We start from the raw sequence: 17,598 nt of genomic DNA, 5'->3' as shown, positions 1-17,598 counted from the left end.
GGTCCCACTGAAGGCCAGCCCTATGCAGAGGATGCTCTGGGGTCCTCCGTCTCTCCCCCGTGGCTGGGGTGGGGAACTGCAGTGCTAGGACCACTGGCCCTTGGCAAGTTACACAAGAAGCTTTGCTCATCTACACCCCAGTGTGGCCTTCACACTTCAAAGAAGGCTGTTGCCCCCACCCCAAAGGCCTGGGCATTAGGATCTTTTTTCATTTTTGTATTAATGTACAATGTACATACAGTAAATTGCATCTAGTGTTCAGTTCTGACTTGACAGACACGCACAGCCGGGTAACCAAGATCACGTCAAAAAATCCTTTAAACTCCCACAAGTGACTCTAACGTGCTACCAGGGTTGGAAACCAACCCACGGAGTCTTGTCTCCTGCTTGTGGGTTGAAGGGAGCTTCCGAAGGAGGCCAGCAAAGAACCCTCCAGAGCAGGGAGGACCCAGCATCCGGCCCCTCGGCCCTGGCATGCAAGCGGGTCAGACCGTTAGGCACAGCCTCCCTGTGGGGCGCAGGGACAGGAAGCAGGGTTTAGAGCACCTCGAGGGGGAAGGAGTGGCAAGTGGGGAGGGCAGCCCCTCCCAGGACCAGAACCCACTTCCTACTTTACACCAGCACTGGAGGAGGCTAGTGAGGCAGGGCGGGGGCGGTGGGGCCTCCCCCAGCCTTTCCTTCCCCTTCTCCTCTCCTTCACTGTCCTGCCGGCAGGCACAGGAAGGTGAAGCAAGGTGTTTCCAGCCGGCAGGATGGAGGACGAGGAAGGCCCTGAGTGTGGCAAACCTGACTTTGTGCTTTTGGACCAAGTGACCATGGAGGACTTCATGAGGAACCTGCAGCTCAGGTAGGCCCAGGGCAGGAGGCGCTGGCTCCCCTCCTCCAGGGTCTCCCACCTTGCGTCCTCACAGAGACCTGAGGGAAAAAGGAAGGCATGCTGCTGTCCAAGGGAGGGGGCAGTGGCGCACACCCAACCAGACCCGATAGGGCCGAAATGAGCGCTTCAAAGCATGGCCCCAGGGGACAGGAACAGACAAGGAAGCAACTGTCCCTGTCAGGGCCGGCAAGTCAGCACTGGATCTGCCCACCACCCCAACCCACCCCTGCCTCCCACACAGTCCAGGTGTCTTCTGCCCCTTCTTTCCTGCCCGAAGGGGCCAGGGCATGACACTTCTTGGACAGATAGGTACCAGGCACTCTTTCCAGCAGGGACCAGGGGCACCTCTTTCCAGCCACTTCCCAGCCAGTTGTTGATGCTCCCTCGATGCATCTCATGGGGCCAGGCCATGGGGCCTGGCCTGAGCCCTGGGGACACTGAGATGAAGCAGGCAGCCTCCACCCTAGGGTCCAAACATTCCCACCAGGTTGAGGTGACATTCTTTTAGGGTGCATGGAGTATCACAGGACACAGTTGGTAGAAGCGATATTGGAGCTCAATTTACCATCAAAGAGGGCAGGTGGAGGGCAGGGAGAAGCCCGGGAGGTGGGGGCATGGCACAGTAGGGTGGCCATGCAGGCAGCTGGGCCTCATGCCAGGACTCCCATGGAGGGGCAGAGGCTGCCTGCTGTGTGCTCAGGAAGCTCCCTGGGGAGAGCCTGGGGACCAGGAGCCCCACTAAGCACAGAAGTCAAGAGACCACGAGCCTGGCCCAAAGAGAGGAGGGCTAGCCAGGAAATGAGCTAAGCCTTTGTGTGCATTGTTCTACCTCATTCTTATAAAATGAGCTTATGAAACACTGTCCTCTCCATTTTGGTGATGAGAACACTGAGCCCTGGAGATGTGGGTGACTTGTGCCCTCATCCCCAGCTTGTAGGAGGACAGGAGCTGGGCCCAGGAAAACCCATGTCAGAGGTGGTGGAGAAAGAGGAACCTCAGGACAGGCCCACCCAGGACAGGCTGCTGGGAGACAGGGCCATCCAGGGAAGGGTGGGTACCACACACGAAAGGGAGATGGGTCTGAGGGGCAGGCCTGCCAGTCCTCCTCCCGGGGCAGAAAGGTCAAGAGAAGGGCAGACATCCACCCACACTGGTGACCAAGTTTGTGAAGGGAAGGGTCAAGAAGTCTGAGGCTGTGCCAGGGGAGAGGCAGCAGCTACTGGCCACAGGCTTGGGGGTGGGGGGTGCAAAGACAACGACATCAGGTGCTGGGCACTGTTGCCCCAACCCCCTCCCTGTCATCTGGGTGGGGCTGGGTGGGGTCCCCTTTTGTCTCTGGGTTCCCGCCCAGGCCTTGAGACAGGAAACAGCCGAAGAGGCCCCTCCTTCCCCTCCCAGCCCAGTCACTCCTTCTCAACCCCATCTCCCCATCTGCCCTGTGGGGTTCACCCCAGGAGCCAGCTCTGACTCACAGCACCCAGTGCAGTCTTGGGCAAGTCTGTTTCCTTTGCAAAATGGGTGGTCATGTTTCCAGTGACCTTGGGACCCCTGGGGAGACCACTGTGGACCCTAAACTCTATGCCGCAGTGGGGACAGGCTCTGAGTGGCTCAGCTCACCCAGGACGGCACCAGGGAGACACAAGGTCAACACCTGCTCCCTTCTTGCTTCTCCACTCTCAGCCCCTTGGGGTGGGAGTGCTGGCCTACTGGGGCCAGGCCCTGATGTGGGCTCTGGCGAGAGGCCTGTGGGTGCCTGTAAGCCTGTCAGTGCTGAGGCCTGTCTGCCCCTGCTGTGTCCAGGTTCGAGAAGGGCCGCATCTACACCTACATTGGTGAGGTGCTGGTATCCGTGAACCCCTACCAGGAGCTGCCCCTGTATGGGCCTGAGGCCATTGCCAGGTATCAGGGCCGTGAGCTCTATGAGCGGCCACCCCATCTCTACGCTGTGGCCAACGCCACCTACAAGGCGATGAAGCACCGGTCCAGGGACACCTGCATCGTCATCTCAGGTACCTGTCCCTGCAGCCAGGCTCCCACCCTCGACATCTTCATTTGTGAACATTTGGGAGGGCCATTAGAGCATCTCCTGTGCCCTGTGTCCTGATGGGGGCCCTAGGACCCCATCTCGCCAGTCTTAGGGGTGTGAGTGGGCACAGGGAGCTGGGCTAAGAGATCGAACCTGGATGATTCTGTCAACTCTGGTCTTTCCGGCAGGTGAGAGTGGGGCAGGGAAGACAGAAGCCAGTAAGCACATCATGCAGTACATTGCTGCCGTCACCAACCCAAGCCAGAGGGCTGAGGTGGAGAGGTGAGCAGCAACGGGCAGCCCGGGGCCTCAGCATGGCAGGCCAGGGACATTGGTGTGGCAAGAAGGACTGACTCTGGGGAGCGAGAGATGGCAACTGCAGTCTAGCTCAGGTCAAGTTCAGCGGGAACTTGGGAAGTTTCCAGATAACGCCAACACACCTGGAGGTGAGACAGGGTGACCCATGCCAAGGACCTCTCCTTGGGTGGATGAGACCCAGCCAAGGGACCCAGGCTACCAGCTGGGAGGAGGCAGCAGCCACAGGTAGGATAAGGAGAAGTGCAGCAGAACCCAGAGATGCTTGAAATGGCTCATGGACAGGGCAGCAGGCGGATTCCATGGAAACCTGGAGAAGCTGGCAGGCCCTGGCCAAGATGGCCAAGCATGCCAGGTGGCTGTGTGGGTGGTGGCCAGGAGCCTTGAAACCAGTAAACCTGTTCCTTATGGAAGCATCCTCTGTCAGCGCCTGTCTCTTCCTGTCAAGAGGCAGTGAGATGGGATTCAGGGGGATAAGCAATGTCAGTTCCTGAGCACATATGGCCAGCATCACTGCCCACCCCTGCAGCTGGAGGTCTAAGGCCCAATGGTCAGAACAGCCCCTCCTCACCAGGCTGCAGCTGAGGCCTGGGAGGGGAAGAGGTGGCTGTGAGAAACAAGGACCTCAGTGCTACACAGACCATGCCGAGCACAGCCAGCCTGGCAAGTGCATTTCCCAGCCTCTCAGAGGTGAAGTGACCATCATACAACCTCAGAGGCAACACTGGGAGAGGCCAGGCCATTGGCTCCCTCTCAGCAAGTTCAGAGGAACCTATCCTGTGATGCTGTGATTTCTGTTGGGAAGACTCGGGGGCAGGGGCAGCCTTCCCCAGATAGGAAGTCTTTGCCTTGAGCCCCAGCCCCTCTGCCCTGACAGGGTCAAGGACGTGCTGCTCAAGTCCACCTGTGTGCTAGAGGCCTTCGGCAATGCCCGCACCAACCGCAATCACAACTCCAGCCGCTTTGGCAAGTACATGGACATCAACTTCGACTTCAAGGGGGACCCGATCGGAGGACACATCCACAGCTACCTACTGGAGAAGGTGGGCAGGTGGGCTGAGGAGACCTCCATGGGGAGCCCTGGCTGAGAACCATCCCAGGCCTGGGAAGGTACCCATCCCAATGGTGCAGCCTAGGAGGGCTGGGCTCTCTCTCCCTGTGGCCCTTCTCTGGGCCTCAGTGTCCTCATAGTCAGGGCTCTCTGATCTCCACCTGGGAACGCTCAGATAGGGTCCCCAGGGTCAGACTCCTCCCCAGGCCTGAGTCCATCCGCCCCTCTCTCCTCAGTCTCGGGTCCTCAAGCAGCACGTGGGTGAAAGAAACTTCCACGCCTTCTACCAGGTAAGCCCTGAGGGTAGGGGGAGGAAGAACAATGGGGTGGGGAAAGGGAGGGCAGAAAGTTGGGCCAGCTTGTGACCCGTCTGTCACTACCCCAATTCCTCCTCTCTGCCCACTCAACCCCACCTAGCCCATCGTCCTCACTCCCCTCCACACTCACCCCAACTAGTACCCCACACCCCACAAACAAGAGGGTGTGAGCTTATGGGGAACGAAAGCAGGATGTCCCCTTTATCTGAAACACTTCCAGATGAGGGCTCTCTGGGGCCCATAAAGTGTCTCTGTGCACAATAAGCTCCCCACTGAGGTGGGCGTCCCCTGGGATACAGGCAGTGTCTCTAGTGGTATCAGAGCTCAACACTGAAGTGGTGCTCCTGGGGACATGGGCATTGACTCTGAGCACCTCTCTGAGATAAGTGCTCCCAGGGACTGTCTCCACAAACTCTGACACCCCATTGAGGTGGGAGCTCCCTGGAAACAAAGTGTCTCTGCAGTCTCAGAGCTTGACACCGAAGTGGAGCTCCCTGGCATACCAGTGGTGTGTTCGCAAACTGTGGGCTGCCCGCTGTGTCCTCTGGGACACTGGCAGTGTTTCCACAGACTCCGAACTCCCCCACTGAACTGGGAGCACCCTGGGACTGGGGCAGTGTCTCTAGGGACTTGGAGCTCCCCACTGAGTTAAGAGTTCCCTGCAGCACAGACATGGTCCCCACCAACTCTCAGCTCCCCAGTGCAGTGGGAGCCCTCCGGAACACAGCAGTTTCTCCACAGAATCTGGGCTACCTTCTGAGGCCCGAGCTCCCTGGTACACAGGCGGTGTTTCCATGAACTCTGAGCTTCTTACTGAGGTGGGAGCTCCCTGAGACAAGCACAGTATCTCATAGACTCTATACTCCCCGTGAGACAGGAACTCCCTGAGTGGCAGGCAGGGTCTCCAGGGACTATGAACCACCTGCTGAGGTGGGAGCTTCCTGGGATGCAAGGAGTGCCTTTAAGGACTCTGAGCTTCCATGGTGTGATGCTCCCTGGGACACAGCAGTGTCTCCATGACTCTGACTTCCCACTGAAGTCACACTCTCTGGGACATGGCAGTGTCTCTAAGGACTCTGAGCTCCACTGAGGTGGGAGCCCCCTGGAAACTGCAGTGCTACCAGTGAGTCTGCGCTGAGGTGGGAGCTCACTGGGAAACCAGCAGTGTCTCTGTGGACTCTGAGCTTTCCTTGAGGTAAAAGCTCCCTGAGACACTGGCAGTGTCTCCACAGACTCTGAACATGCCCCTGGTGGGAGTCGCTGGGAACACAGAGGGCATCTCCGCAGACTCTGAGCTCTCATTGAAATGAAGCTCCCTGGGACTCTGGCAGGATCTCCACAGACTCTTACCTCCCCACTGAAGTGGGAGATTTTGGGACATGGGCAGGGTCTCCATGGACCCAGAGTTCCCCCACTGAAGGGGAGGTTCGGTGGAACATGGGCAGTGTCTCTAATGACTCTGAGCTCCCGGCTGAGGGGATTGCTCCCTGGGACGTTGCCAGGGTCTCCACAGACTCTGAGCTCCCCATGAGATGGGACCTCCATGGGATTTGGGCAAGGTCTCCATGAACTATAAAGTCTCCACTGAGGTGGGAGCTCCGTGGGACACAGAGAGTTTTTTCAGACTCTGAACTCCCATGAAATGGAGCTCTTTGGAGCATGGACAGTGTCTTTAAGGACTCTGAGCTACACACTGAGGTGGGAGCTCAGTGAGACACGTGAAGCACTGTCTCCACAGACTCTGGAATGCCCACTCAGGTGGGCCGTGTCTTGGACACAGGCAGTGTCTCTACCAACTCTGGGCTCTGCTCTGAGGTAAGAGCCCCGTGGGACAGGGGCTATATCTCCTTGAACTTTGAACTCCCACCAAAGTGAAGCTCACTGGGACAGTGACAGCGTCACTCCACGGATTCTGAGCTCCCACTGAAGTGGAGCTCCCTGGGAATCAGTCAGTGTCCAAGAACTCTGAGCTCCCCTGAGGTGGGAGCCCTCTAGAACACAAGGAGTGTCCACACGGACTCTGAGCTTCCATGAAGTGGGGCTGTCTGGGACACTGGCAGTGTCTCTATGGTCTCTGAGCTCCTCACAGAGCTGGAAACTCCCTGGGATATGGATGGTGTCTCCACAAACTCTCCACTCCCCTCTGAGGTGGAAGCTCTCTGCGACATGACCATTGTCTCTGTGGAATCTGAGCTTCCCACTAGTGGGAGCCCCTTGTGACATAGGGCAGCATCTCCACAGATTCTCTGGAATAATAGCAGGATCTCCACAGACTCTTACCACCTCCAGTGAAGTGGGAATTTCACTGGATTGAAGTTCACCTCCAGTGAAGTGGGGACATAGGCACTGTCTCCATGAACTCTGAGCTCCCTGCAGAGGTGGGAGTTCATGCGGCACCGGTCGTGTCTCCACAGATGCTGAGCTCCCTAGGACATGGGCTCTCCCTGGGTGGAGAGCAATGTCTCCACAGAACCCGTGTTCCCTACTGAGGTGGGAGCTTCCTGGGACAGAGGCAGTCTGCAGTAACTCTGAGCTCCCACTGAAGTGGAGCTCCCTAGGATTCTGCGGTTTCTCCACAGACTCTTTCCTCCTCACTCAAGTGGGAGGTTTTGGGACTCGGGTGTGTCTCCATATACTCTGAGCTCCCCAGTGAGGTGGGATCCCCCTGGGTCTAGGGCAATGTCTCCAGAGGATTTGAGCTCCCCACCAAGATGAGATCTGGCACAAGAACAGTGTCTTCATGGTGGAGTCATAGCTCCCACTGAAGTGGAACTCCCTGACCCACTGAACAGCTGAATGGGGAGCTCACTGGCACACAGAAAGTGTTCACACTGTCTGACCTTCCCCCGTGTTTGTTGGTTCAACGCTGGAAGGAAGCACAAGTCTGTTTGTTCTCCTGCCCCTGTGTGTGTACAGGGGGACATCTTGGGAGCTTATTTGTCTAAAGGATGTCTGTGTCCTCTAGTTGCTGAGAGGCAGTGAGGACAAGCAGCTGCATAAACTGCACTTGGAGAGAAACCCTGCTGTATACAATTTCACGCGCCAGGGAGCAGGACTCAACATGACTGTGCACAGCGTGAGTGTGAGGGGCACCAAGGGCTCAAATTGGGCTCAGTGTCAGGGCCTAAGTGTGGTGGCAGGGAATGGGCAGCACTCAGCACAGGCCAGGGTAAAATGAACTGCTTGGGTGAGTGGGGAGGGTGCTCGGGGTGGAGGAAAAATGGCTGATGGAGGGGACAGAGTGCAGGGGTGAGCAGGTGCTTAGGCCGGAGGAATCAGGGTTCAGGAAGGGGAGAGGGGAAAAGGGTGAGCAGGTGCCTAGGATGGAGGAATCAAGCCTCAAGGACAGGTGTCCTGGGCCCAGTGTGGTTTTGGAGTGATGAATCCCTTCTACCCTAGGCCTTGGACAGTGATGAGCAGAGCCACCAGGCAGTGACCGAGGCCATGAGGGTCATCGGCTTCAGTCCTGAAGAGGTGGAGTCTGTGCATCGCATCCTGGCTGCCATATTGCACCTGGTGAGCCTGGCTCAGAAGCCTGGGAGGGCTACCTCCCCACAGGGGTTTCCCAGCTGGGAGGCACCCAGGGAGGAGGAGGAGACTGGCTGGAGATTCTCCAGCAATGTGCTAGGCTGACTGCCTCTCCTGCAGAAGCTGAGCTGCTTGAGTGATGAGCTCAGTTGGTACGTGGTCCAGAGCCCACTCTTAGGGCCAGGGCAGCCAGGCACAGTAAAAGCTGAGCATCATGCAGACTGTCTCTTAGTCTGAGACACAGTCATGAGCTGTGTGGCTTTGGATGCATTTACTCAGTGCCTCTTGGCCTCAGTTTTCTCTAAGGGGCATGAGGAGTAAGTTATGCAGGGTTCCTCTAGCTGCTGGGAGGATGCAATGGGGTCATTCACATACCATTTGGACTTGAGACCTTGGCAAAGACTCTGGTGTACCCGTGCCCCCTTCCCCCAACCTCTGGCTGTGTCTGTGCCCATGATGAGCAGCTGACCACGCTGTTCTGAGAAGGAGCTGTACTCTACCACATCCATGTCCCCTGTTTTCATTCCTCCTTCCTGTCCAAAGTTGTCCAGGCTCCTTTGGGACATGGAGCCTGGACTATTCGTGGTTTTCCCATCACCAGGGAAACATCGAGTTTGTGGAGACAGAGGAGGGTGGGCTGCAGAAGGAGGGCGTGGCAGTGGCCGAGGAGACACTGGTGGACCATGTGGCTGAGCTGACGGCCACACCCCGGGACCTCGTGCTCCGCTCCCTGCTGGCTCGCACAGTTGCCTCGGGAGGCAGGGAACTCATAGAGAAGGGCCACACTGCAGCTGAGGCCAGCTACGCCCGGGATGCCTGTGCCAAGGTACTTTGGGGCAGGCACAGGGAGGGAAGCCCAGGAGGCCTTCATGGGGAAGGCCAGGCCAGAGGCAGCAGGAAGCAGGGTGTTCCTATCTCCCAGGCGGTGTACCAGCGGCTGTTTGAGTGGGTGGTGAACAGGATCAACAGTGTCATGGAAGCCCGAGGCCGGGACCCTCGGCGTGATGGCAAGGACACAGTCATTGGTGTGCTGGACATCTATGGCTTCGAGGTGTTTCCCGTCAACAGGTGGGTGGCCAGCCAGTCACATCTCCACCTCTGATGCCCAGCAGCTTTGCCCACTTAGTCCTGGAAAGCTCAGCTGGGGCTGGGCAGCAGGAATGTCTGGGTTTCTCCCAGCTTGTCCCTGGGCCCAAGGCTCATGCCTCCCAGGCCTGCCTCACCTGCATCTGGCCATTGGTGCCCTGATGGAAGGCAGAATTACAGGGCATGAGTAATTCCTGGTTGTGACTCCTAAGTCCACTCCAGAACATGCATGCAGGAGGTGTGGGTGGGGTAAAGGAGGAGTCCAGCACAGGGATGCGTAAGCCACAGGGAAGCCATACGGGGTGCTGGCACCAAAACCCTTGATGAACATTAGCAGAGATATTTGGGGGAGCAGCCATCCATTACCATGCACACCACAAGCAGCAACCTCCCCTCTGAAAGGCCCACCCCACCCCCAGCTTCGAGCAGTTCTGCATCAACTACTGCAACGAGAAGCTGCAGCAGCTATTCATCCGGCTCATCCTGAAGCAGGAGCAGGAGGAGTACGAGCGCGAGGGCATCGCCTGGCAGAGCGTGAGCACTATGGCCTGGGGGGAGGGCAGGCGGCAGGGTGTGGAGGGGCCTTAGCCCATGGGGAGGGGCCTGGGCTGGCCTGGCAGGTGGCTGAGCGTGGGGCGGAGGAGGGGAGGTGGCCTGAAAGGCTTTGGGAGCCTCCCTGCTGGCTGCCTTTGCCCCAGGTTGAGTACTTCAACAACGCCATCATTGTGGATCTGGTGGAACGGCCCCACCGTGGCATCCTGGCCGTGCTGGACGAGGCCTGCAGCTCTGCCGGCACCATCACTGACCGAATCTTCCTGCAGACCCTGGACACACACCACCGCCATCACCTACACTACACGAGCCGCCAGGTGCCCCTGGCTGTCCCAGCACCACCACAGTGGGCTGGTGGGACCTGCCCCATAGGCACCACACTGCCCATGCCTCATGGGAACTGGGTGGGGACCCAGCTTTGGTGCCATTGTTGTCACTGTGGCGACCTTCTCTGTCCTGGAGGTGGGGAAGCAGGGCTATCCCCTCATACAGACCCCCCACACACCTTTTGTGCCTTGACCTCAACCTGTCCCCATAGCTCTGCCCCACAGACAAGACCATGGAGTTTGGCCGAGACTTCCGGATCAAGCACTATGCAGGGGATGTCACGTAAGGACCCCCTCCCACCCACATCCCTGGCCTTCCCGCAGGCACCATGGCATGTGTCATGGAGCAGGAGTGCTTCAGGAGAGTGGTTGGGAGACAGGTGTTATGGCCCCTTCTGCCACCCCCACCCCTTTAAGACACTGAAAACATGCCAGACAGCAGATTCACAAGTGAAGAACTGGAAACAGGGTTTGAGGATAGTCGTTAACCATGGCTGCATTCTTCTGGGAGCCTTTAAAAAATACTCACGTCTCATGTCTGGGCCCAACCCTATACTAGCATCTGTGGGGTGGGGGGCTGCAGGCTGGTGAGGTGGGAGTGGGGAGGGAACAGACGGTGCAGAATGGGCCAAGATTCTACATTTCTAACAAGCTCCCAGGTGAGGCCTCGCTACCATACTTGGACCACGCTCCCAGTGCCAAAGCCCAGGTGTCCTTCAGAGGTTGTCATGATGGCTATTAATTTATGTGTTGCTTGCCGCAACCCAAAACGATTTAAAGTGACTCACAGCGAGGTACAAGTGTTTCATGAGAACTTCTCAAGGAGAGGAAATAGAGTAGATGACGACGACAAAGCAGCCCAATATCATCTACCTGTATCTGTTCGCAAAATCTACGCCCTGCCTGCATGAGGTGGCTCATGCCTGTAACCCCAGCACTTTGGGAGGCTGAGGTGGGTGGATCACCTGAGGCCAGGAGTTTGAGACCAGCCTGCCCAACATGGCGAAACCTCATCTGTACTAAAAACATAAAAATTATCTGGGCATGGTGGCATGTGCCTGTAATCCCAGTTGCTTGGGAGGCTGAGGCATGAGAATTGCTTGAACCTGGGAGGCAGAGGTTGTGGTAAGCTGAGATCACACCACTGCACTCCAGCCTGGGCAACAGAGTGAGACTATTTCTCAAAAAAAATAAATAAATAAAATAAAAAATAATAAAAATCCATTCCCTGAGGCTTCACAGGTGCTGCAGTTGGAGCCAAGATTTAGCACTGACATTTCTAACAGTCCAAGAACTAGACAGTGATTCTGAGGCTCTCAGTGTCCACAGATCAAAATAGGCCCAGGACTCAGGAGTTCCTAGTCATAGTTGTAGTCGCTGATGTTTATCAAAACTCAGTAGGCACTGTTCTGAGCAACTGATGTACGCTGCAGCACAGAGAGGTTGAGTGGCTTAGGCAAGGTCACACAGCATGCATGTGGTAGATGCAGGACTCGGTGCTAGAACATTTGTCTTCGGAGTTGGGGGCTTAACCACTCGATTCATCTTCCAGGAGAGAAATGTCTCCTGAGGGAGGGAGTCTTAAGTGATGAAAGAAAAAGCAGGTGTGAGGGGGAAGGAGAGGAGCCAAGGCAGAGGGAGGACGAGAGACTGACCTATGGGAACAAAGGCAGATGGGAAGAGAGTCATCTCTGCCCTGGGGGCTGCTGGGGTCATCAGCACTCTGGCCTGGCAGCCCCCACCCCTGCTCCCTCACCAGCCCTGGCTTCTGGCAGGTACTCCGTGGAAGGCTTCATCGACAAGAACAGAGATTTCCTCTTCCAGGACTTCAAGCGGCTGCTGTACAACAGGTGAGCACAGCTTGCTGGGCACCATAGGGAGGGCCAGGGCCCTGGGGCCCCAGACACTTTAGGGTCAGGCATTGAGTAGCGTCAGAACGGGGATGGGCAGGGCTGCTCTCCCTGAGGATGGCTGGGAATTCGGCCTGTGTCTGTAGCACAGACCCCACTCTACGGGCCATGTGGCCAGATGGGCAGCAGGACATCACAGAGGTGACCAAGCGCCCCCTGACGGCCGGCACACTCTTCAAGAACTCCATGGTGGCCCTGGTGGAGAATCTTGCCTCCAAGGTATGTTCCACCCCTCTCCCACTCTGGCTGTTCGGGATCCTTCTCTCTGTGCCCTCGGTGCCAAGTAGGGTCCCAACCACCTCTGTACACCATAGTGGTGGGGGGAGGGTTCTTGTGCTGTCTGTATGAGCCACATCTGCTCCAGCAGGGGACCCCGCCTACTGCACAGGTGAGATGTGGGGCCTCAGGGGCTGGGCCTGAGGCTTGCTCAATCATGGGGAACCCAGGCTTCTCTTTGCCCCATTGTCTCTTGAACAGGGAGGGGTTTGAGGAGACCGTGTGGGAGACTGGCTTGACCCAGCCCACCTCTTGGCAAAAACCCAGGATTCTTCTGGCAGGTGGGGCCAGAGAGACAGAAAACACAAGCTTTCTTGGGGAGCTTTGGGTCCAAAGTCAGAGGGGGAACACGTGAAGGTTCAGGGAGAGGACATGTTAGCGTGAGATGAGCTTAACAACAGAACATCCAGAGATGTCAGCCCCTTTTGGAAGAAGAGAAGGAAGGCAGATGTGGCGAGGAGTGGTCCTGCTCCTGCCCCTGCCATACCCACCTGCCCGACCAGGGGCTGGAACCTGGCTCTGAACCTGGCCTTGCTGGCCTCTGCCCAGCACTTAGGGCTTCCAGGGCCCTTGTTCTGCTGATTACCCTTGTTTGTTCCTGACTGTCCTCCTAGCCTGGGACCTTGAGGGGTTGGGAAGCCCCTGGTGTGGGGCAGGGTGCACGGTGCTGCTGGCGCAGACCCTCTCCAAGTCCCCTCTGTCCCCGCAGGAGCCCTTCTACGTCCGCTGCATCAAGCCCAATGAGGACAAGGTGGCTGGGAAGCTGGATGAGAACCACTGTCGCCACCAGGTCGCATACCTGGGGCTGCTGGAGAACGTGAGGGTCCGCAGGGCTGGCTTCGCTTCCCGCCAGCCCTACTCTCGATTCCTGCTCAGGTACTGGTACCTGACACCCATCACTCCATGGGCCGTAGTCCCTGTGTGGAGTCCAAGGGGTAGGAGCAGAGGGTCCCCAGACAGCACGTCACAAACATCGATACAAGCAGGAACCAGCACGCTGCTGGCCTCAAGACACCAAAATATCTGGGACAACATGTGTGTGAGCACACGCATGTGGGGACACACAGGTGGGAACATGGGTATGAGAGCTGTGTGAGGACATATATGTGAGGACATGTGTATGGGAAGACACATGTGCACAGGTGTCATAAGTGCTCCAGGAGCATACACTGTATCCCTGCCATCTCCCCAGGTGTGGGGTGGGCAGAGTGGGCTCCATGATCTCTCCCCGAGGCCTGGGTCACACTGCCCTGTCCTGTGTTGACAGGTACAAGATGACCTGTGAATACACATGGCCCAACCACCTGCTGGGCTCCGACAAGGCAGCTGTGAGCGCTCTCCTGGAGCAGCACGGGCTGCAGGGGGACGTGGCCTTTGGCCACAGCAAGCTGTTCATCCGCTCACCCCGGACACTGGTCACACTGGAGCAGAGCCGAGCCCGCCTCATCCCCATCATTGTGCTGCTATTGCAGAAGGTGAGGTGCGCAGGGCAGGCAGACATCCACCATGGGGGTGGGGAAAGCTTGTGTCCCAGGGGCCACAAACACACTTGTAAGTTTTACAGGCGTCTCGGCTTGATGGAGACAGGCCAGGGAGTGTTTAATAAATGCTTAGGGCCAGGTTTGGGGCTAAGGGTTAGGGCCTGGCTGAATTTGACTGCGTATCCCATCCCACCTGGCCCACCCAGGCATGGCGGGGCACCTTGGCGAGGTGGCGCTGCCGGAGGCTGAGGGCTATCTATACCATCATGCGCTGGTTCCGGAGACACAAGGTGCGGGCTCACCTGGCTGAGCTGCAGCGGCGATTCCAGGCTGCAAGGCAGCCGCCGCTCTACGGGCGTGACCTTGTGTGGCCGCTGCCCCCTGCTGTGTTGCAGCCCTTCCAGGACACCTGCCACGCGCTCTTCTGCAGGTACTACTCTCAGCCCACCACACTTTCCATTCAGCAGGCATCCGCTGAACACCTTCACCCATCATACCCGCCCTGCAGTGTCTGGACGGAGACACACCAGCCCCCTTAATATGTGGGAAGGTGGATGCTGTGCCACATTAGCTGACTGCCCGTGTGCCACAGTTGGTGCAGAGCCCTGACCATGTTGGGTACTGTGGTGGGCATTCAAAGTCCAGGGCTGCAGCCTGCGGGGGGAGCCCGTCAGGGCTGGGAAGTAAGGGGATTCTGCATCTGAACGGGGTCTTATTGAAGGCCAAGCAAGAGTTCTCCAGAAAGATGGGCACAGAGCATGCTCAGAACAGGAGGGTGCTGGGCAGCTGCTGGTCTCTGGGTCACCTTCCAGGAACAAGCGTTAGGCACAAGGGTCTGAGACCAGAGAAGCCGGCAGAGGTTGGGACATAAAAAGCTGGCAGCGCCAGGCTGAGGTCTTGGCTTCCTCCATGGAGAAGTGGCTCAGCGGGCACATGAACACATGGCCAGCATCTGTCTGACTGCATGCTCTCTCCCAGGTGGCGGGCCCGGCAGCTGGTGAAGAACATCCCCCCTTCAGACATGGCCCAGATCAAGGCCAAGGTGGCCGCCATGGGGGCCCTGCAAGGGCTTCGTCAGGACTGGGGCTGCCGGCGGGCCTGGGCCCGAGATTACCTGTCCTCTGTAAGTGCCAGGCGAGTCCAGGGCTGCCAGGGAAGGTGGGCTGCCAAAGAGGGCTCTTGGCTAACGCTGTGACCAGGTCCCCTCAGATGTCCTCTCCCAGGCCTGGGGTTGTCTGAGGCCCTGCACTTCAGCCCCTACCAGAGCTCTGCAAGGTATCAACCTGGATTTCAGGAGCAGTGGCCTTCCGGGGTGGGTGTGGATGACAGGAGGGCCAGGCTCAGATGCAGCCTAGAAGTCAATACAAAAGGGCTCTGTGCCCTCAGGAAATCCAGGGCTGCTCAGCTCACACACATGTCTGTGTGACTCAGTTTCCTGAGATGAAGGATAGCTATGCTGATTCACAGAGAGCTGCCATCAATTGAGTCTGGTCCCGTGACTCAATCCCAACCAGCGCCCCCTCCCCTCCATCTGTCCTCAGGCCACTGACAATCCCACAGCATCAAGCCTGTTTGCTCAGCGACTAAAGACACTTCGGGACAAAGATGGTTTCAGGGCTGTGCTCTTTTCAAGCCACATCCGTAAGGTTAGACAAGGGACAAGGATGGCTTCAGGGCTGTGCTCTTTTCTAGCCATGTCTGCAAGGTTAGAAGCTGGTGCAGAGTTCTGGGGGGGCACTTGGGAGAAAATGGAGGCAACCCCAGCCCAGGCCCAGCTGCTCCTGACACTCCCGAAACTGTTGACAGCCGGGAGGGGAGGCAGTAGGGACTGCTGGGGCCTCGGGCCCTGGTGGGTGACGGGGCAGCACCAGCCTGGGCCAAGCCACCTCTCCCACAGGTGAACCGCTTCTACAAGATCCGGAACAGGGCCCTCCTGCTCACAGACCGGCACCTCTACAAGCTGGACCCTGACCGGCAGTACCGGGTGATGCGGGCAGTGCCCCTTGAGGCGGTGAGCAACGTGGGTTGGGGGTAGCCTGCAGCATCTGTGAGGGGCACTGCTGGGCTTCGCAGAGTCCTGCCTCAGTCTTCTCCCCACTGTCTACCTGTGATGGCCCAGACCATCCTAAAACTCAGCGATGGTGGCACCCGTGCTGAAAACCCTGCAGTGGCTTCCCACGCCCACAGAGTGAAAGGTCTCGTCCTGTGATCCCCACAAGCCCAGTCTGCCACATTCTCACACTCTAGCCAAGCCAAATGGTCCCTTCTCCCAACTTGTGCCCAACTGGGGGTTCTCCCACCTGGGCATTCTGGGACCTGAGTCCCCACCACAATGTCAGGGCCTCCTGTGGGATACGGTTCCGGCCACTCTGGAACCTTCTGCCGAGCTCTGTGGCCTACTTGCTCCCTTCATTAGCAGCTGCTGTTCCCATAAATTCTCTTTCCCACAGGACGGGGGCAGGGATCAAAGCCAGGCTACCTCGGGGTCTCCCACAGTTTCAGGGGTCCCATGACTGTCCCAATAGAAAGGGCGGTGAGTGCCTCTCTGTCTAATGCCGCAGCCCAGAGCCGGAGTGGTTGTTTAAATGTAGTGAGAGAGACCTAGAACTAAAAACAGCTCCTCCAGGCAGTAGCACATGCAAGGGCTCAGCATCCACAGGTGAGCAGCGGCCCTGTTGGACAGCAAGGATCTAGAACTATCGGTCCTGGAGAAAATCCTATTGTGCAGAGTCCCGCCCAACCTTCCCCCTGTCAGCAGGGTCCCGAGAGGGAGGAGAGGGTGGTGGGGGGCTGGTGGCCCTGGCGAGGGCGGCTCTCCCCGGGTGCGGTTGGGGGTTCGGGAGATGCTTCCTGGGGAGGGGGTGAGTCCGGTTAGGCTGGGGTGCGGGTTGAGGCGGCTGCACCCTAACCCCGCGCTCCGCTCAGGTGACAGGGCTGAGCGTGACCAGCGGAGGAGACCAGCTGGTGGTGCTGCACGCCCGTGGCCAGGACGACCTCGTGGTGTGCTTGCACCGCTCCCGGCCGCCGCTGGACAACCGCATTGGGGAGCTGGTGGGTGTGCTGGCCGCACACTGCCAGGGGTGAGTGCGGGCCGGGCGGTGGCGGGCACGAAGTCCCGACCGCGCGGCCGCCCTGACCTCTCCTCCTGCCTCAGGGAGGGCCGCGCCCTGGAGGTTCGCGTCTCCGACTGCATCCCGCTGAGCCAGCGCGGGGCCCGGCGCCTCGTCTCGGTGGAGCCCAGGCCGGAGCAGCCAGAGCCCGATTTCCGCTGCGCCCGCGGCACCTTCACCCTGCTCTGGCCCAGCCGCTGAGCGCCCGCACCCGCCGCGCCCCGAGGCCGCCGATTGTCCGCCCCGCCCGCGCTGCAAATAAACCCTCTGAATCAACCCGCCTGCTCGCCGCTTCCGCCTCACCCGCAGGGTCTCCGGCCGCCTCCTCGGTCAGGTCCACCCGCGCCCCACTCACCCGCTGGGGCCCCGACTACAGGAGGCCCGGCGCCCCGACTGGGGATAGAAGCCCGAGCTCTTGAAGTAAGCGCTCTCCAGAGGAAGCAGTGCCTTTGTGCCCCAGCCTACCCCGTCCACGCAGTGGTCCCCTGTTCCTCTCCACAGGGCTCCTGGCCTTGTTCCTACCTGGCCACTGGGGAAGGCTTAGGGTTCATCTTCAGGCAGGGCTGGGGAGTACTCCTGGAGATGGAGCAGCCCCTAGAGCTGTCACGGGATGTGCTGCTGAGCCGCCGCCGTGGCCCAGGGCTGACGCTATCCCAGCCTCGAGCTGTCCCTGTCCCTGTCCCTGCTGGATGTGGGTGTCTGAGGCGCTGGGACCGACCTCTGGAGCCTGGTAACTGTGGGAC

At 58.6% G+C, this 17,598-nt stretch overlaps 1 protein-coding gene across 3 annotated transcripts; it reads left to right on the top strand.

Moving 5' to 3' along the window:
• The first annotated feature begins 607 nt into the window (after positions 1 to 607).
• Positions 608 to 17,131, top strand: MYO1G (myosin IG). Of its 3 annotated transcripts, XM_010374584.2 has the most exons (22): positions 608 to 847; positions 2,678 to 2,886; positions 3,092 to 3,185; positions 4,096 to 4,261; positions 4,506 to 4,559; positions 7,552 to 7,662; positions 7,986 to 8,102; positions 8,716 to 8,940; positions 9,037 to 9,182; positions 9,620 to 9,734; positions 9,899 to 10,069; positions 10,291 to 10,361; positions 11,854 to 11,928; positions 12,075 to 12,207; positions 12,974 to 13,140; positions 13,532 to 13,739; positions 13,952 to 14,175; positions 14,724 to 14,868; positions 15,287 to 15,391; positions 15,643 to 15,756; positions 16,671 to 16,825; positions 16,900 to 17,131. In XM_010374584.2, the coding sequence occupies exons 1-22, from the start codon at positions 753 to 755 to the stop codon at positions 17,054 to 17,056; spliced, it is 3,057 nt and encodes a 1,018-aa protein (XP_010372886.1). In that variant the 5' UTR covers positions 608 to 752; the 3' UTR covers positions 17,057 to 17,131. The 3 variants fall into 3 exon arrangements, with proteins under 3 accessions (XP_010372886.1, XP_030788239.1, XP_030788240.1); XM_030932379.1 differs by having other exon boundaries at positions 9,899 to 10,361; positions 12,080 to 12,207; XM_030932380.1 differs by lacking the exons at positions 2,678 to 2,886; positions 3,092 to 3,185 and having other exon boundaries at positions 610 to 847; positions 9,899 to 10,361; positions 12,080 to 12,207.
• The last annotated feature ends 467 nt before the right edge of the window (positions 17,132 to 17,598 follow it).

This window comes from Rhinopithecus roxellana, chromosome 6 (assembly GCF_007565055.1).
Source record: "Rhinopithecus roxellana isolate Shanxi Qingling chromosome 6, ASM756505v1, whole genome shotgun sequence".
Taxonomy (NCBI): Eukaryota; Metazoa; Chordata; class Mammalia; order Primates; family Cercopithecidae; genus Rhinopithecus; species Rhinopithecus roxellana.
The sequence above is the reverse complement of the archived record's forward strand: the minus strand, read 5'-3'. Positions and strand labels throughout refer to the sequence as shown.